General features: G+C 40.5%; 1 protein-coding gene across 1 annotated transcript in view; it reads left to right on the top strand.

Moving 5' to 3' along the window:
* The window catches only part of sdf4 (stromal cell derived factor 4), a 67,724-nt gene that overhangs the window by 11,852 nt on the left and 34,674 nt on the right, over positions 1-21,198 (top strand). The window contains exons 3-4 of the mRNA XM_048614886.1: positions 5,290-5,478; positions 14,678-14,836. Coding sequence (XP_048470843.1) covers positions 5,290-5,478; positions 14,678-14,836 — 348 coding nt within the window. The remainder of the gene's footprint in view (positions 1-5,289; positions 5,479-14,677; positions 14,837-21,198) is intronic.

Here is a 21,198-nt window from a genome sequence, read left to right as displayed (position 1 = left end):
TCTAATTCTAGTCTGAGGTTCAGCGTCCCACTCTGGAAGACAGATTTTTTAAAAAAAATTTCTGGGCCAATATTATTTCCTATTTGCACTGATATTTATCTCCTTGCAGGCTCTGATTATTTAGGATAGTGGTTTTGAGATTATTTATTAGTCCCAGCCCTAACGTTTTATTTGCATAATCCTGCTGATTTGAGTAGTACTTTTCTGCTAGTGAATGCAAATCATTGCATCACTAGCTGAATACAAGGTCAGTCCCAACTAGAGAATTGATCCCTATCAACCTGCACGATAAATCACACACCTTGGCCGTTAAAAATGGGCAATGTTTACTGTATGATACAGGATTGAATACATAGTTAAGGAGTTATTTCTTACCATTCCTTCAAAACGTATTGCTATCTTAGACAGCATGTACTTACAAAGGAGAACGTTAAAAGTGCTGTGGCAATGGTGGATATAAAGTTATTAAATCAATTCAGAAAAAGGCAGTACTGAGTCATTCCTCAATGTTCTTATCATTTGACAGTAGTCCTTAGAAAAGCTTCACTTCTATCCCAGTATAAAATAACTTGCCACTAAATAGCATTACCAATCTGCCATCCTCCAGAGACCAATATCTGTGGTGTTGAGTGGCCATTGCTTGCAATGCTGTTTATTCCACAATAAAAACAGGACACAAAGAAATACAATGCTGAAAAAAATCCAGGCAAAGTGGAGCATAACAACTAAGATAATGGAATTCGGCCTGTCACGTTGTTTTGAAAGTGGTCTAATTGACAGTCAGCTGTCCACTCCCCAACTCCTTCCCCTCCCCAACTCCTTCCCCTCAGCCTTTTTTTTTTCAGATATCTGTGCAACTTCCTTTTGGAAGTTGTCAAATGAAATGGCTTCAGCCACCTTCGCAGGCGGTATATTCCAGACCATCAGAACTTTTTTTTTTGAAAAGCTCTCATCTTTGTCATTTTTCTCCTGCCAACAGAAATTGTTTCTCCCCAATCCTTCTACTCAAACCCTTCATGATTTTGAACCTCTATTAAATCTCTGATCTAAACTGAACAATCACATAATTCTAGTGATTGCATGACCTTTAATACAAAGTAAAGAGTTATTATGCACTGGTTAATTCAGCACCACAAAGTTGTGTCCTGTGAAACTAGTGGTTTAGGTGGTGGTGGTCACAGTGAAACAAATTTCCTGGACCATTATTTACATTAGATGCATGTAATTTCAACAAAAAAAAACTGTCTTAGATGTGGTTTGTGCTATTGTAGTATGATGAACCACCACAGCTGCAACTGTTCACAGCAGGAATTTGTAAAAAAGACATGTATACGATTTGGTGAAGGGAACTACTGAAAAGGGAGAGAAGACTGTCTTCTCCCGGTTTCCTCAAAAACTCGTTTCAAGAATTGTAAGATCGCATGCCAACTTTAGATGGCAAGCTTTATACGTTTTTGTACTTGACTGTTGATAACTGTACATTCAACCCTTCACACACTTTTTTTTTTCTTATTAATGCATGGGATGTGGGCAATGCTGGCTATGCCAGTATTTATTTCCCATCCCTAATTACCCTGGTGAGGATGGTGGTGAAATGCCTTCTGATTCTCCTGAAGGCCATGTGATGTAGATGTATAGTCCTACTGGACCATACGGCTGCTGTCTCATTAGAGAGGCAACTAGTGATTTGACCTGAGGATTGTCATGCTCTATTGAAAGGAGAGGTTGAGAAGAAAAGCCCTTAGCCGATATGAGATTTGAACCCATGCTGTTGGCATTACTCTGTATTATAAGCCATGCAGTTAACTGAGCTGACTTGCCACCTATCCACCTAAGCTTGGATACTGTCCACATCTTGCTGTATTTGGTTATAGATTGCTTCAGCATTTGTGTAGCAAATAGTATTGAACATTGTGGAATCATTGAACATCCCCAGTTCTGACCTTACAAAATGGAATCTCCTCCCAGTGGATTGCTTAATTGTCTACCACCATTCACAACATAGGTCTATTAAGCTTAAATCTGATATGTTGGCTGTTGAATTGTTCAGCTGTGTTTATCACTTGCTGCTTGTGCTGTTTGGCTTACAAGTTGCCATGTTGTAGCTTCACCAGGTTGACCCCTCATTTTTGGGTATGTCTGATGTAGCTCCTGGCATGCTTCCCTGCAGTTTTCATTGAACCAGAGTTGATTGCCTGGCTTGATGCTAATAACAGAGCCATGGGGTCGTAGATTGTGTTGAAGTGCTGTTCTGCTGCTGCTGTTACTGGCCCATAGCACAAATGGATGTCCAGTCTTGAATTGTTGGAAATCTATCCCATTTAGCACGGTGATATTGCCGCACAAAACACTTTGCTACTCCTGTCCAAATTCCCTATCTGCTTCTGTACTTACTGACTTAGATGTCTCCTGATTAAGTAACATCTTGATTTTTTTTTAAAACAAATTCTAAGCTTTGTTTTGAGTCCGTCCATGGCCTTGCCCTTTCTGATCTCAATTTTTTCCAACCACAAGAGCCTCCATAATTATGCTGCTCCAATTCAGACCTCTTGAGCATCCTCAATTTTAATCACCTGCCATTGGTAGCCATTCCTTCAGCAGTCAAGGCCCTAAGCCCTGGAATTCCCCCAACAAACCATTCTAACTGTTTTTTGGATGCTCCTTAAAACAAATCGCTTTATCCAAGTTTTTGGTTATTCACTGTCATATTGTGTTATGTGGCTCACTGGATTTTTGTTTTATTATGTTAATGGTGCTGTATAAATCCAAATTTATTTTAATTGGTTATGCATTGTCAGCATCTTTCTTTCGGTTCCTTATCAAATATAAATTTCAGTTAAGTATTTTCCAATTTTCTGAGTTAATCTGATTCTCTCAAGGGCCATAAGTGGGCAGTATTTTGCCACAAAAGAGGCACCATTTTCAAAATTATTTGCTTAGCTGTTGGGTAAAATTTTACAACTCGGATAACGTTTCCTGTGCGGTCCCTTTGAATGGTTTGTCTATTTAGTTCTGTTTTTCTGATGCCCTTTACAAAATGTTGCTCCAAATATTTATTAGTTTCCCTTTTTAATACCATTATGAACTCTGCTTCCATTATTCGTGGTAGTGTATGCCATGACCCATTAACCATTGTTTGCTTTGTGAAACCTATTTCTCCAAACCTGTCCCTGCAATGATCTTGTGATTACTTTAGGATGCTTCCTTAAGTCAAAAGTTACATTTACTCCATATTCCCTGTGTCAGCTAGGCCTTGCCTCTGAGCTGCAAGGTTCTTAGGTCAAGCCCCACTCCCTGGTTTGAGCCCACTTTAATGCTGCATTATTGGAGATGCTGGCTTTTTGATATGACTTCAAACTATGGCCCTATCCAAGTAGATGTTGAGATTCTATGACACTATTTCAGGGAACGGTGGTTCACTGATTAGCACTGCTGCCTCAAGCGCCAAGTACCTGAGTTTGATTCCATCCTCTGGTGACTGTGTGGAGTTTTCACACTCTCCTTGTGTCTGAGTGGGTTTCCTCTGGATACTCTAGTTTCCTCCTACAGTCCAAAGATGTGCAAGTTAAGTGCATTGGCTATACTAAATTGCCCATTGTGTACAGGCATGTGTAGGTTAGGTGGATTAGCCTTGGGAAATGCAAGGTTACAGGGATAGGGTAGGGGTCTGGGTCTGCATGGGATACTCGATGGTCAATGTGGGACCCATGGGCTGAATAGCCTGCTACCACACTGTGTAGTGATTGAGTAGGCAAGTTACTAGATGTGTTGGTCAAGTATTTATCCCTTCGTTCACATCATGAAAACAGCTGATTACAGCAGCAAACACCTTCAAAAGTACTTAGTTGGCTGAAAAAGGCATTTTGAGTTGATTGTGAAAAGCATTGTAGTAAGTACAGGACTTGCTTTATTTGTTTTTTTTTAAAAACAGTCCCAACTCGGTTGTCTTTTTAAAACTGTCCTGTTTACAATACATTTAGCTCTTTGGATGGTCTCCACTTTTTGACTGTTGCTGTGTCATACCCAGCAAATATTTCTAGTTGCTAATTGTTTTTGTGACAGCTGTGACGAGTATTTCATCAACTATTGAGTGGGCTGATCAGCACCATGAATGTCAGTAATCTCATGTCCTCTTCATTGCCTGTAAAGTGCTTTGGGACGTTCTGATGTCATTTAAAGGTACCATCGAAATAAAAGTCTTTCTCTTTAAATGCCAATTGTCAGCCCATCTCCTGAGAAGTATTCATTAACTCCAGTAGCTTGGTTGTGTTAACTAACTCTGCTATTTTGGCTTTGTCTTCCAACTTTGGGGTGAAGCTACTTGTGTTCTTTTCCAGGTGTGGAAGAATACAAGCACCGTAGTGAATCCTGTGGGTCACTTTTCTTTCACAGATTAAAAGTCCAGTTTTGCTGATTTTTGCCTCTCTGATAAGACCAGCTTCAGGTTGGATGGAATAGATTAAAAGTGTGTGACGATGCTGTCACTTTTTACAAAGGTTTTTTGTTCTTGGTTTTTCTTTTGAGGAGAGATTGTAAAGGCAGAGATACAGAAGAGTCTAGAGAGTAGCACTTTAACAATGTAAAGGGAATGGCCAGTTCTCCCAGTTGAGGTTTGTCCTAGTGTTTTTTAACTGTAACAGCAACAAAATGTTTTGAGTACCGGAGGGTTGCAAGCTTCAGTAAATGATTCCTAACTGCCGTTCTCTGAAATCTCTCTGTTCCCTCCCGTCTTTTAAGAATCTATGTTTGCTTATGGAATATTACTATATTGGAACAGTTAATTAGTTAAGTTACTGTATAGAGTATTTGGTTAAGTTTTCCAATAGTTAACTTATTCTAAATTCTGCTTTTAGTCATGTTTTAACTGTAGTGTTTTGCTTAAAGCCAAGTGGTTTGACAAGTTACATTGCACCTGGAACACCCACTTCACACCTACCTTTAAAATAAGAAAATGTTAGGGTCTAGGCTACCTTCTTAAAATATATGCATAACAAGTGTCCCTGTGTTTCTTGTCCCCTAGCTACAGCTGCATCCTGAACCAGTAACTACTGTGCTTCTCAGTTAATCTCTGCCGTTTCAAACGGGACAAGACTGACCACATGGGGCAAACCAATGCAAGAATTGTTAGAGGCAGATAGTGTTGAGAAGTGAAAGAGACTAATTTTTCTTTGATTTTAAAAATGAATGAGAGAATGGTGCAAGAATGAAATTACCCTATCACACTCAAACTTTGGGATCAGTCCAAGATCCTTCCTCAAGCAGAAACTGTTTAATTGTTTTGTATGAAAGAAAAAACTATCCAAGCATCTTGTGTCACAGAATTTACTACAAGCACTTTTTTAAACTTGTACTGTTTTTATGTAGGTCAAGTGTCCTGGGATGAGTATCGAATCAAGTTTCTCGCAAGCAAAGGGTTTAACGAGGAAGAGGTTGCAGAGAAAATAAAGAACAATGAAGAACTGAAAATTGATGAAGAAAGTGAGTCAGTGTTGACAATAACCTAACAAAATGTACACATTTCAACTCTGATTTGTGCATCCTATATGGGCTGCAATTGATTTCAAGCTCCAACCCCAGTAAATTAAGCAGACAATATTCAAGACTATATTGATGCTAAAAGACCTGGTATTTGTTTCAGATGTGTTCATAAATGACTGCACATCTTAAAGAAACTGGGCCAATACAGTGAACAACAAAGTTACTGTTACAGAGAAAGTAGGAACTGTAGATGCTGGAGAATCCGAGACAACAAGGTGCAGGGCTGGATGAACACAGCAGGCCAAGCAGCATCATAGGAGCAGAGAGGCTGACGTTTCGGGCCTAGACCCTTCTTCAGAAAAGGGGGAGGGGAAGGGGGTTCCGAAATAAATAGGGAGAGAGTGGGAGGCGGAGAGGATAGGTGGAGAGGAAACAAACAGGTCGAAGAGGCGGGGATGGAGCCAGTAAAGGTGAGTGTAGGTAGGGAGTTAGGAAGGGGATAGGTCAGTCCAGGGAGGACGGACAGGTCAAGGGGGCGGGATGAGGTTGGTCGGTAGGAGATGGAGGTGTGGCTTGAGGTGGGAGGAGGGGATAGGTGGGAGGAAGAACAGGTTAGGGAGGCAGGGACGAGCTGGACTGGTTTTGGGATGCAGTAGGGGGAGGGGAGATTTTGAAACTTGTGAAATCCACATTGATACCATTGGGCTGCAGGGTTCCCAAGCGGAATATGAGTTGCTGTTCCTGCAACCTTCGGGTGGCATCGTTGTGGCACTGCAGGAGGCCCAGGATGGACATGTCGTCTGAGGAATGGGAGGGGGAGTTGAAATGGTTCGCGACTGGGAGGTGCAGTTGTTTATTGCGAACCGAGCGTAGGTGTTCTGCAAAGCGGTCCCCGAGCCTCCGCTTGGTTTCCCCGATGTAGAGGAAGCCACACCGGATGCAGTATACCACATTGGCAGATGTGCAGGTGAACATCTGCTTGATGTGGAAAGTCTTCTTGGGGCCTGGGATGGGGGTGAGGGAGGAGGTATGGGGGCAGGTGTAGCACTTCCTGCGGTTGCAGGGAAAAGTGCCGGGTGTGGTGGAGCTGGAGGGGAGTGTGGAGCGGACAAGGGAGTCACGGAGAGAGTTGTCCCTCCGGAAAGCAGATAAGGGTGGGGATGGAAAGATGTCTTTGGTGGTGGGGTCGGATTGCAGATGGCGGAAGTGTTGGAGGATGATGAGTTGGATCCGGAGGTTGGTGGGGTGGTACGTAAGGACGAGGGGGATTCTTTTTTGGTTCTTATTGCGTGGACGGGGTGTGAGGGATGAGGTGCGGGAGATGTGGGAGACACGGTTGAGGGCGTTCTCGACCACCGAGGAGGGGAAGTTACGGTCCTTGAAAAACGAGGACAACTGAGATGTACGGGAGTGGAATGCCTCATCCTGGGAGCAGATGCGGCGGAGGCGAAGGAATTGGGAATAGGGGATAGCATTTTTGCAGGAAGGTGGGTGGGAGGAGGAGTATTCTAGGTAGCTGTGGGAGTCGGTGGGCTTGAAATGAATATCGGTTTCTAGGTGGTTGCCCGATATGGAGACAGAGAGGTCCAGGAAGGGGAGAGAGGTGTTAGAGTTACAGCTGTTCTGCTTCTGGGGTTGTGTTATCTAGTTCCAATAAAGAGACTCTTGGTCTTATTTGGTCTATCTAGGGAGTATGGGGGTGAGTGAACAATCAATCAGCTTAAACCGTCATTGTGCACCTTGTAGTCTTTAAACTCAAGAAATAGAGGTGAGGGAAACCATTCAGCCTGTTGAGCTTGCTGTGCCTCTCAGCATGATCTTGGCTGATCTTGTACTTCAGCTCCACCGTCTTGCCTGCTCCTCGTATCTCTTGTTTCCCTGCAAGTCCAAGTATTTGTCTATTCAAGCAATAAATTAATTCAACACTGGATCATTCATACCCTTTCGTAGGTCAAAACGCTGCATAAACAGAAGTTCTGGAGCAGGGAATTTGCCTTCTGTCTCTCTTGCCTCGCTGGAGGAAAGGGATTGTTTCGGGATCATGGATCCCTTTCAATATAAATTGGTATCACCTTTCTCTAAAATTAAAAATCCTAATATCAGTCAGGATTTCCACTCCTGAATCCCACCCAGTGAATCCTCTTTGAAAGTGTAAACTGTAAGACACAGGAAAAGAATTAGGCCATTGGGCCCATCGAGTCAGCTCTATAATTCATTCATAGCTGATTATGTTTTTTTAATTCCCTCACCGGATGAGGGAGTCAGTGGTTAGGCCAGTATTTATTGCCCATCCCAGAGGGCAGTCAAGAGTCAATCACACTGCTGAGAGTCTGGAGTCATACGTAGGCCAGATCGGATAAGGATGGCAGCTCCCTTCTCTAAAGTGCATTAGTGAACCAGATGGGTTTTTCTGACAATTGACAGTTGGTCATCATTGAATGATTAATGTCAGATTTATATTGCATTCACATTCAGACCCAAGTCCCCAGAACATTAGCTGGGTTCCTAGATTAACAGTCCAGTGATAATACATTTAGGCCATTGCCTTTCCTTTTATTTTCTCAATCCCATTCTCCTGCCTGTCACTTTGAGGCTGTGGCCTCCGGTCCCAGTCTCTCCTACAAGTGAAACATCATCCCCACGTCCACTTTATCCAGTCCCCTCATCCATAAATTTCAATCAGATTCCTCCTCATCCTTTTAAACTCCAAGTACAGACCTAGAGACCTCAACCGCTCCTCACATGACAAGCCTTTTATCCCTCCATTCTTGTAAACCTCCTCTGGGCCCCCTCCAACACCAGCCCATCCTTCTTTAAATGTGGGACTCAAAACTGCTCATAATCCAAATATGATCTAACCAGAGCTTTATATAGCCTCAGCAGAACATTCCTGCTCTTGTATTCTAGCCGCCTTGAAATTAATACGAGCATTGTATTTGCCTTCTTAACTGTCAACTGAACCTTGCATGTTAACCTTAAGAGTCCTGAACTAGGATTTCCAAGTCCCTTTGTGCTTCACATTTCTGAAGCCTTTCCCTAGTGTGTATGAGACAGTGATTGGAACTGGATCAGTTGATGCCTCTGGTGGTTGAATAACCTTTTTTTTGCTGTTTTTTGAATGGAGAATGGGTCATCAGAGAGGATGGTCAGCATTTGTGGAAATATATTTAGCATGGGTGGAAAGGTTCATTGTGGAGTAAAAGAATGATCGGCTCACCTTAACCTTTCAAAAGACCTTCTGAAACCTACAGAGCTTCCTGTTTTCTTTACCTCTCTCTTTGCAAACCTGCAAAGTTAAGCGTTGCACAAAACCCAAGCGCCCCCTCATGAAAGGGTAATTATGCTCACAGTGGAGATGTTATCAGTGTTGTCTCCAAGCTTCACATAGAAATCAGCAATTTTCAGCTATAACATAGTGGAAACATTTTTGACTTGAAATACCAGGCAGATATTTGCTATTTACATCTGGGGAAATTTTTGTATTGCTTAATCCACCACTGAAGGGGTTAAATTTTAGATGTCAGAAAACTGAAAATATCTTCTGTTCCACTTAAGGACTCATTTGTGAACCAAGTATTCAATATTTACTGAGCTACATTTAATGTTAGTTGTTCACTTCTCCCAAAACACTTGTTTTGTGCTGTTCTGTTTAACTAATTCCTTGTTTATGCCTAAACATACAGCCCATTAATCAAACTGATTTATATTCCTGTGATTCCTTGCACAATAGACTTTCTCATGTTGCTTTTGCCAGTACAGTGTCAATATCTGGATAATTATTGTTCTGGATTGATACTGGTGAATATGTCACATATCCTGTTTGATGCCAATATTGTATGTCCTACCTGAGGTTCATTAGCGAAAACAAAACCTCATATTCCAAATAACTTTTGACTGAGTCACTGAATATTCATTTCTGTGTTCCATCTCCCTTGAGATAGGGGCCAATGTTCCCAATGTTGGTTCTTGCACTTTGGATTTGTTTCTATAATATCTTTTCTTGGACTCCCAAATTTCTTTCCATTCAAGAAGATTAAATGTAGAGTCAGGGCAGCACTTATGAATACGGTCCTTTACAGAAAGCAAGTCTGGTTTAATCTGCAATAAATAATAAAATTTAAATTTTTGTGTTTTATAATTTAAACAGTGTAATTTTTGACAAGTCAAATTTCAGGCTGTTGGGGTTAATCCCTAAGAAACTGACATTATCCCTCTGCCTCAACAAAGGCAAAGAGAGACTAAGGGTGTTTGAGCTCCCTTAAAGGCCAATGCACCACTTTGAAATAATTTACCTTTGTAATCTGGGGAATGAGGGGGTTGGTGGGTAGGGGGTAGTATGTGTTGCCATATTCCAGCACCTCCAATTGGTATTCACAAATGTTCTTTGCAACATCACAAGTTTGTGCAACCTCAGCATGAGGTTACAGCTGAGACCTGCAACTGTAAGGATGAAAGCCAACTTAGCTGGCCAAGCCTCAGACATTGAGAAGCAATTGGGGCATTGATCCTTTTTGCCTCCTGTGACCGGCTTATGGAGAAAACGAGAGAGACACTGACTACAGTTTAAAATGTTAGCTGAGAGGTGAACAGGGCCAAGATATTTTTAAGGTGGGAGCAGTGAAAGACTTTAGCCAGCAAAATGAATATTTAGTTCACTAACTGGAGCAATATGGTATTTTCTTTTATGATGAGGAATAATACGGAATTTGAGTTATACTGCAATGAGATTTACTGCAAGTGTTCTATTCACTTCACAATTTTAAAATAATTCAGTTTGGTGAGACAGCATGAGAGATATTAACATCGGAAAAGATTTTTGCCACTAATAATGAAGGAAAGTCTTGTAGTACAATGGGTCGTAATCCTGCCTCTGAGCCAGAAGCACCAGTTTCAGTTCCCACCCCAGGATTTGTTATCCATATAAGCATTCCTGATGTGGTTCAACATTTTGATTATATTGCCTGTTCATACTTCTCTATTCCCCAAGTTGTGAAGATATAGCATAAGCAGCAAACACACGTAGCATCTGAACTCCTTCTGGGAAAGATCAGTGACATTGAGTCTTAAAGTGTCTAGTGCCTGCCTGGAACCTGTTGCCTGGAGTTGAGGGGAAGGGGTAGAATGTGGACCTGAGGGTATTAGGTCAGGGGAACAGTGACCTTTTGAAAATGGAAGGAGGTAACTCTGAATTTTGTAACCGCATTCTGTGGTCATTGAAATTTTGTAGTTGCCCTTTGAGTTTTATTTGAACTTTAAGATTGTGTAGGCCCATGGTTAGGACTTCAAACCTATCAACCCTCCTTCTGGTTCTTTCCTCTGTCTGGACTGTCTCTGCTATTTGAGAATCATTAGGGAATTTGAGCAGATGTTGTTTGATTTACGAATTGATCACTATTGTAGATTAGAAACAGTAAGTGCTCAAACATCATGTCATGAGGCATTCCATTTAATATTTTCTCCTTCCTCCATCTCTGTCCCTGATGCCCTCTTTCCTTCAGTCAACTGTTAATTTCAGACAAAATTCTAGTCTTGATTTTATTGCTTTAGGTTTTGTAATAGGGAAGGGTTTTATCAAAGACCTTGTGGAAATGTACCAACATTTTTTTTTGTTTGTTTCTGCTTTTCACCTCAAAACAAAATGTTAGTCATTTAAGCACAATCATCCCCATTTTGACAGTGTTGGATGTTGTTTACTTATTCCTTTTATACAGCTAACATTCAGATTTAATACTCAGAACTGGTTCGATTTTACCACCCAAGTCATTGATGTTAAACTGATTTCCCACATCCAGCTACCTTTCTTTTGTTGAGAAAGCTAATGTGGTGGATGCAGTCTATATAGATTTTAAAATAGTGTTTCACTGAATGTCATATGAAAAGCTGTTAACAAAATTGAAGCCAGTATACACTAAATTGAAAAATAAGGCAGAAAGCAACAAGTCATTGTAACTGGATGTTTTCGCAATTGAAGGATGGAAACAGTGGTGTACTGTTTCAAAACTAGTGATCACCCTTTTTTGGGCAGATGAGAAGTTTTTTTCTGAGGGATGTGCAACTTTGGAATTCTGTCTTAGAAGGTGGTGGAGGTGGAGCCATTGAATATTTTTTAAGATCGAGATAGATTCTTGCTGGGGCAATGGCATCAAATGTTATCAGGAATGAATAGGAATATGCAGTTTGAAGCACAAATCGATCAGCCAAGATCTTACTAAATGACAGAGCCAGCTCAATGGGCTAAGTGGTCTTCTGCTCCTATTTCTTGTGCTTGTATGTAACAGGACATGGCTAGTCTAGTCTAGCCTAGCAGGATGGGCAGACATGTAGTAGATGGAATTCAATGCAGAGAAGTTTCAGGTGATGTATTTTGAGAGAAGGGATAGTCAGAGGCAATATGGACTACACAATTCTAAAGGGTGTGCTGGAATTTAAGGGCTGCTGACATGTAAATCACCCTTTTGAAGATGAATGGACATATCGAGAATGCAGTTAGCGAAGCCATACGTGAACCTGCACTTCATAAATAGAGGTATGGAGTACAAAACGAGGTCTTCCTGAGCTTTATAAAACTCTTCTTAGACTACAACCAAAGTTCCAACAACAGTGAAGGGAGCATTTTCCAAGTCAGGATTGTATGTGGCTTGGAGCAGAGCTTACAGGTGGAGATGCATCTGCTGTTGCCCTTCTAAGTGGGGTAAATGTTGTGGGCTTGAAAGGTGCTATTCAGGGAGGCTTGGTGGGTTTCAGGGTAAGAATGCCATAGGGAGACGAATTGCATAGCTCTTTTTTTTTCAAAGTACCGGTAGAGAGATAATGGGCTATGTGGTCTCCAAATGTGCTGTACGATATGGCAGTGAGGACAGATGTTTGAAATCAGTCACTAACACCAGGCAGAGTAGGGGAGATTTAGGGAAATTGATTATTCAAACTACAGTGTTGGATGCCATAATGTGAAAATCTAGATGCAGGAGTTGAATGGTCTCCTCACTGTATTTGCTTTGTGTTAGAAATATTACATTTAAATTTTATGCATATATATTACTTCACGGCGGAACTGAAAATCCACAGTGACCTAATTTTTAGATGATTATTTGTAGGAGCAAGGCTTCATACTAACAAATTTTCCTGAGTGACTCAAAACTTCTGTATTGAAGTAACATTACCAGCAGGCTTTATTTGTCTTGTTTTAATGGAGACAATTGTAGACTAAAAATCCTAATCTGCCCTTGACATAGTGAAACATCCCAAGATAAGTTAAATAAATAATCAAGAGGTAAATGCAGCAAGATTTTCCATTTCCTTCATCCAAACTCCACCTTGCTGCATCCTCTGTTTTATGGCATATTTACATATTCTCCAGTAATTGCTGACCATTCTACATAGCTAAGAGCAATCAGTTGCCAGAACCCCACTGTCTGATGCTGCCTTCCTCTTCCAGGGACTTTATCATGTGGCTTTTATGCAAGTCAAGTTGCATGATGCACAGCAGTAACTATTGAAGCTCTTTGCAGAGAAGAACCTGCATTTTAAAAATTCCTTTCTCACTATCAGGGCATCTTATTTTATAGCCAGTGGATTACCTTGAAAATACAGTCACTGTTGCAACATGGGGAAATGCAGAAGTCAATTTGCACTCAGGTTCCACATACAGCAAAAGTGGTGATTAACTAGTCAATCTGTTTCAGTGGTGATGTTTAAAGGAGGAATATTGGCCAGGACACTGCGAGAACTCCCTTTTTTTTTTCGGATAATTAATGCTACTTGAATGGCTGAAGAGGTAAAGGATGCTGCTTGTGATAGTGCAGCACTCTCTTCTGATGCCACTTGGAATGACACAGAAACATGGACAACTTCAACATTCCAGTAGCATGCTATGTAATCTCATGATAAGAAAATGGAGATTTTTGTTTAATTCATAAGGATACGCCAACATATATTGTCCACCCCTAGTTACCCTTGAGATGCTTTTAGTGGTGCTCATCTGTTATTCTTGGTCAGTAATAAGACAGCTGCTGCCGTAGAGAGTAGCAAGGCTGTAACTGTGGGCAGCTAATTGATTGATTAATTATTGTTACTGATGTCTTCAGTGGTAAACTAAGGTGAAACAAAAATAGAAATTGCTGGAGAAACTCAGCAGGTCTCTCAGCATCAGTGGAGAAAAAGCAGAGTTAACTTGAGTCCAGTGACCCTTCTTTAGAATTGATAGTTAGGAAAAGGTGATTGAAGACTGGGTGAGTGATGATGGAATGCATGGTTTTGGGGTGTAGGAATAAGTGAATAGGTAGAGAGGGAGCCCAGAAAGACAGCTTTGGCAGACAATGATATTAAGCCAGAGAATAGAATTGATAATCTTTAATCATTGTAATGAGGTGCAAATGATAGTGTCCCATTTTCTAACACTTGTGCTGTTAAAATGCACTGAAAATAATAGCGGAGAAGTGGGCATAGCATTAAAATGGACTGCCTTTTTTTATCCTTTCATTGGTGTTGCTAGCAAGAGCAGCATCTGCTGCCCATCCCTAATTGCCCATGAACTGAGTGGCTGCTAGGTCAATTCAGAGGGGTAGTTAAGCCTCAACCATATTACTGAGAGTCTGGAGTTGCATGTAGGCCAGACCAGGTAAGGGTAGAAGATTTCTTTCCCTGGTGCACATAAGTGAACCAGATGTTTGTCTTTTTTTTAAGTAACAATTGATGATTAGTTTCACGGTCACCATAATTAGTTTCAATTTATCTATTAATAGAATTCAAATTCTATCAGTGTCTGTCCTGTGATTTGCATTCATTCCCCAGGTCATTATATGGGCCTCTGGGTTGATAGTCCAGATGGCATTAACAGTATACACTGCCTTCTGGCTTATTATTAATCCAGGCATTAGCATTTTTGCCACCCCATTTTGTCCAGCTGATTTCTGGATTACCGAGGAGCTGCTGCCATTGATGGATAAACTTTAGTTGTACTGTCTAAAGTTATTGTTAGGAAAAACTAATTATTTAATGAGGGGAATGCTAACTCCGCAAAACCTCAACCAAGTTGAAACGTCATGAAAATATCAAGCGTAATATGTGATAGTACAATAACTGTATGGCCTCACAGTGAACATGGAAATGCTCTGTTTTCTGGCTTAATTATGTTCATCTCCAAAAAGAGTTCTCCTTAAAAAGTACATTTTTAATTAAGTGCTGTCTTGTTGATTTACAGCTCAGGAACTTCTGGATAACCTGAAAGATCGCTGGTTTCAGGCTGATGAGCCTCCAGCAAACCATCTCCTGAATGAAGAAGAATTTTTGGCTTTTCTTCACCCAGAACACAGCCGTGGAATGCTCAAATTCATGGTTAAGGAGATTATCCGTGATTTAGGTAAAATGATTTCACCATTTTAATAGGCATGAGTGTTTTTGTTTTAATTATTGCCATCAGAATTAATTCGGCACTATTGACAATACGTTCAATGTGTTGGGGGGGGGGAGGTGCAGGATCTGATGTGTAAGGCTGGTAGTATTTTGCCAAATAATGCACATTAAGTAAATGAGAAACTCCAACTGGAGTTTAGTTGTTGCTTGATGCAGGAATTTTGCTGATTGAAATTTACAAGAAATTCCAATCACAGTCTGGCTTTCTTTGTTATTTTTCATTGCGCAATGGCTTTTGTAGAATGGATGCAAGATTTTCTTGAAAATAATGACGAATATAAAATTTGTGATGGAGAAAGCAGTTCATAGGCTTATGGGATGTTGGGTTTTATAAGCACAGGCATAGAGTGGAAAAGTAAGGAATTTATGATAAATGTTTACAAAGTGCTGGATTGATCTCAGCTAGAGTATTATTGACTTCTAAGCACTGCAATTTTGGAAGGATGTACAATTATTAGAGGGTGCAGAAAAGATTTAGGAGAACAGACCCAAGGATGAGATACTTCAGTTATGTGGATAAATTGAAGATGGTGGATGTTCTCCGTACTGAGAAGATTTGATGGAGGTATTCAAAATCCTAAGTCTGGGCAGAGCAAATAAGTGAAAATAAGTAGTCCCCACTAGTTGTAGGTTCAAGAACCAGAGGGCACTGATTTAAGTTGAATGGCAAAATAATCAGAAACAACATGAACAACTTTTTTATGCAGTGAGTGGTTAGGTTTAAGCATGCACTACCTGAGATTGTGATGAAGGCAAATTCAATGTTGACCTTTAAAAGAAAATTGGATAATGATCTATCACTAGAAGGGGTAGGACTTAGTGATTTGTTCCTGCAGAAAGCAGACAAACTTGATGGGCCAAATAGCCACCACCTATGTTGTAACCATTCTAATATCTTGCTCTCTTGTTCTCACTTCATCCCTGCTGTCACCATCATATCTGAGGGATGTGGAGGGAATGCACAAAACTGAAAGGAAAGGAAGACCAAGGTGTCTACAAGAAAATAACAAACTCCCTGTTTTGATGTCTGTTGAAATGGCAAAGGTGTTGTGTGAGCTGACTGCAAGGATAGTTGCTTTGTTTAATATTTCAGAATGGCATCCTGCCATTGCCTGGAAGGAGCAAGTCACTTGAGTTACTGACAGTGCCAGCCTGCTGTTGGCAGCAGCTCCACTTACAAAAGGTGGCACAGTTCTGTGCCTGCCTCTCTGCTAATCCAAAACTCGGGTCGTTGCAATATTTTCTGAGTGCCTGCAGATATGAATAGTTTGAGAGTAGATTTAAATATCCAGAGTTTAAATAACAGGCGGAAAACACAACGGCGCTTCATCAGAGGCTGCACTGATGATAACCAGCAGGGTAATGAAACATCTGCGGAAAAACAACGAACCAGCTCGGCGAGCTAACCAACCACCAGATATAAATAGTGGCACCTTTTACAGTTTCAGCAAGTCGGATTTTGAAGGCTGATGATCCCGCTGCTACAGGGAATATTCTCTTTCTACAGAGGAAAGGGTTGGCAGTTCTGTGTTTCATGCTGCGTGTGTACGTGGCTCATGCTCCAAACATTTCCCCACTCCGAGCTCATGCATACACATGATACACAGTTCATGGATTATGTGATCATCCAGTTGTTACTCAGTTTTAATCCAATGTGTAATATGTCATATCCTGTCCATAAACTGGTGGGAATTGTGAACCTTAGCTGGATGAGGATGTGAAGCATGCCAAGGTGATTGGAGGTTTGGGAAGGAGGGAGTATCAGTGATTGCCAGTATCATTCCAGGCAAAAAAAAAGTATGAAGAATACATTGGGATTTGGTAAAAGGAGGAGAGGGTACTTAGTTGTCCCCTGAGATTGAGCAGCAGAGAATAATCATTACCGGACAAAGCCCGGAACTTCTCCACAAAAAATAAGCACAAATCTCCATGTCTTTGCTGTGTTAATTGATGACAAGTTCAGCACACCTACAGCCTAACAAGGCCAGCATCTGCTGTCCATCCCTAATTGCCCATGAACTGAGTGGCTTGCTAGGTCAATTCAGAGGGGTAGTTGAGCATCAACCGTATTACCAACAGTCTGGAGTTGCTTGTAAGCCAGACCAGGTAAGGATAGAAGATTTCTTTACCTGGAACACACAAGTGAACAGATGTGTTTCATTAAAATAACAAATGATGAGTTTCACGGTCATCACAATTAGTTTTAATCTCAGATTTATCTATTCATTGAATTTGAATTTGACAGCTTTTGTACTGTTATTTGTGCCCATTTCCCCAGGTCATTAATCTGGGTTTCTGGGTTGCTAGTCCAGGTGGCATTAGCAATATGCCATTGCTGCCTTCATTATTATTAATGAAGGCATTAAGTTATGACCAGCTTGTGGACCTATTGTTCTAAAAACGGAATTTAACACTCGGCTCTGTGTGTACAACTGCATTTCAAGGTCGTTTCCAACTGTTACTTTTGCAGTGTTTTCTAAGCGTTGCTCGAAGTAGACTGAAGTTGAAGCTTTTCATCTTGAACTTGTCAGGACTGAAACACTAACAACTAGGTTTTCTGGAACAAAAACAGAAATTGCCAGTGAAGCTCAGCAATATTAACGTCTTGAGCTTGGTAACACTTCATCAGTTGTGATATTTCAGATCTCCAGTATCTTTAATTTAGGTTTTCTAAGTTGGTTTGTCTTTCAGGTGAAATGCAAAGTAAAATGATGGTCTGTTTGCTTCACTCATATATTTTTTCTTTTTTTAACTACCCCTCTTCAACAGTTTGAAAATAGTAATGGCTGTGGATTTGACCTTTTTTTGTCTTTTCAGAGTTAATGCGTGGGTTTTGATACAACCCAGACTGACCAATGTCTCCTTTATCTGATCTTTGAGTATTGTGGCTTAAGCTGACCTCTGAAGTCTCATGACAAATTTGTTTCTGTTGTCTGCTAATGAACTGCTAGTCTAGCTCAGAGACCATGAGCAGTCAGAAGCTGAAAAATTAAACTGATGCAATTGAACGTGCTACTTTCTGGTTTTAAATTTGTTTACAGGACATCATGGCAAGGTTCCATTTGTTAGCTTTCCTACTTATCCTGAGAGGATAACTGCAAGTTCAGTCGTGATGTTGGGGATTTCCGAGATATCCAGCTAGGGGCAATGTATGTAGGACAGAGGAAAGCTTGGAAATTATTTTCTGAAGTTGGGTTTGAAGAACATTGCTAAATGAAGTATTTAGCAAGCTTTTCCAGTCTTTTGATTCTGTTAGTCCAAGCTGAGGAAAGAAAAAAAAGTAAGAAACTGCCAAGAAATACCATATTTTTATCAATAGCATAGAGCACAGAGATCATTCAGGATGTGCTAGGAAACACCAACTCCGAACACTGTTTGGCAATGTGAGCAGGTCTGATAATTAGTAGAGGGGTCTTATACACAAGATGCTAGAGAAAAATTATAGACTTACAGAAGTCGCTGAGGAGTTCAAATTGCACAAAGTTTTTCAATATATAGTATTTACTTTTACAGATTAGATACTGAGATGTGACATACTTTGGGTTTTCTAAATACATGTTGCAAACAGTCCTACACATGTAATCCAATGTTTGTAAAACTTGAAAGATTATCTTTTCTTTTGTTGGACTACTGTTATTTTTTGAGAATTTGATTATGGTTTCTGACTAGTTTTGGCTCAAAGATCCCTTTTATGCCATTGTAAAAGATTTATATAGCAAGTGTAATGCTTTCCAGCCCATCAGCTTTCAAGATTACTTTAGAAAATTCATTTATGAAACAGACCCTTAGCACAAAGATAACTTCAGTTATCATTTCAAAAACCAATTTGACTCCGTCATAGCACTGTCATTTCAGAGTTAGAGTTAATCCCATCCATTGAGATCAGGATCAAGGATCTTGTATGAGAAGACTTTATATTAAGTTCACTTTCCAGATGAGCATTATTGTTAAGTCTATATCTGAAAGATTGCATAAGTAGTGGACATAATGCATATACCAGGGGTCAGCACCTTTGGCAATAGCCATTTTTAAAAATCTAGTCAAAAATGCAACATCTTAAAGCCTTTACTCAAATGCCAGTAGTATTTATGAAAATGGGGATATGATTATAAACCATATCTTAAAGATTATTGTACAAGTTAATTGTACTTGTGGGAAAATATTGTTCAGAGTTAGTAAAAGTTTTTTTTTTTGTTTTAAAAAGGCCATTTACTAGCCGTCAAAATGAGTTTGATCAATCAAGGTCAGGAGCCAAATGCGTCCTTAACGAACTGTATGTGGCTCCAGAGCCGTAGGCTGCATACCCTGATCTGTATGAAGGTAAACTACTCTCCTTTGAGGCCAGCCTGCACGTGCTTACATCTATATTCACTTTATTATTGTAAACTCTTTATGCCTTGCTAATGCTAAACATCGGGATTTTCTGTTCCCTTGAAGAATGGTAAGTAGGGATAGAAGTAGGCGGTCTGGAATGTTTAATGCATACTGATATGGATTGGTATCAGAAGGTTTGTGAAGTAGAGATGCTTATGGATGAGTTTGAAAGAGTGACAATCGCCTGAACACAGCCATAAATTAGAGGGAGCAGAGAGCAAATTGAGCTCCTCAATCTATAGGATGTGCTCTAATATAGCAGGACATCTCACTTCAGCTGATGATATCTGACTGCTGTCTGACAGTTAATATATTAATAAACAAGCAGAGTGGTTTGTTGCAGGTCTCAAATTCATCGTTGGTATATAGGACCTTTTGACTGTGCATATTTTGACAAATCCATGACACCACTGTGTAGTGCTAAAGGTGTGCTGCATTGTTTTTCATGCCATCTTTCTGTTGGGACTTTAAACCAAGTCTCTAGCTGCTTCGTTTAAATGGTTGCTCGACTGGTTTCTTGTTCTAGCACTTATTGAACTTCCCCATGTCTGTAGGGAAAGCTTCTTCCTCAGAGGACACCACTGGCTGACAGCTAATGAAGAAGCACTGCTGCTGAAACAGAACCTCAAAAAGAAGGGTCCAGACCCAAAACGTCAGCTTTCCTGCTCCTCTGATGCTGCTTGGCCTGCTGTGTTCATCCAGCTCTACACCTTGTTATCTCAAAAAGAAAGTACTCTTCTGAAATCCTGTTGTCCTTGTTGGAACGGGCTCCACATCCTACAAGCTAACGAGCTCCATCTTTTTATGGCTCATCTAGTTGACATTACAACCACAACCTGGCAACTGACCGAAGTGATGAAGTCCTAGATTTCAACCACCACAGAAAAGTTGGACAATCCTCAGCTGCTTGGGATAGGGTCAAGGAAGATGTGGCTACTTGCTCTGCAAGTGGAAATGAGAAACAGGTCAAGTCAGGCCATGACCCACAGATTGGACTTCTGCCCTTGAGCAATCAGTTCCTGGTTCTATCACAACCACACTACATCAAATGAAACCATTGAATGGATTGTTAGTCTGAACATGGAGCTCCAACTACTACCCAGTCATACAAATAAACATGTGGATCTAAAAATCACATAGCAACATGTGAACAGAAAGATACAAGTCCTTTTGACTTTCTCCTAGCATTCCTCCCTCAGCCAGTATAGTAATTGTTTGTAAAGTGTATTGTGACATTCTGAAGGACAGTATGTTCTGTACAAATGCACATTCTCCATCAAGTTTCTTTATGAGCCAGTAATGTGATTCTGCAGGAGCATGAACTGAATTTGTACAGTTCTAAAATTTATTTTAAGTAGTTGACATGATTTCCCAGCAACCATCTGGTGATAACCAGGTGGCAAGATTTCCTATTGTTTTCATCTTTTGTTAAATAACCCATTCTGTAAGTTTCTGTAAAAGGTTTATCATACCAAGATCAGTCTACTATTCACATTGTCAGCAGACGAAAGTTACATAAACCTACACAAACATGGAATCAGAGGACACAAGAAGTCCTTAACTCCAAAAAAAAGATCCTATGTTGAAGAGGAAATGGTGCCTGTAGGAAAAGGTATAAGGAGAAAGTGTGGAAAAGCTTTCCAACAAAAGATTAAAAGCACACTGAACCCTTGGAATTGCTAGACTGCCACACCAGCACCACAGGCATTTCTGGTTGCCTCTTTTGGAAAACTGACAGTGTCCCAAATACCAGGGCAGGGCCCATCTTTATACTTGTGAAGGTGGCCCAACTTGGTGAGATACAACAGTGCCACCTTTCTGATAATGATGGGAAATCTGAATGTTGAAATTAAACACCACAATTTGAAAGATGTCCCTCGCTTGATTTATTTTTTCTTCCTCCTCCTGGAAAACTGTAATGCTAATAGATTGGGA

The sequence above is a fragment of the Rhincodon typus genome, chromosome 31 (genome assembly GCF_021869965.1).
Source record: "Rhincodon typus isolate 14 chromosome 31, sRhiTyp1.1, whole genome shotgun sequence".
In the NCBI taxonomy this organism is placed as follows: domain Eukaryota; kingdom Metazoa; phylum Chordata; class Chondrichthyes; order Orectolobiformes; family Rhincodontidae; genus Rhincodon; species Rhincodon typus.
Note: the sequence above shows the minus strand (reverse complement) of the source record. Positions and strands in the feature narration are given on the sequence as shown.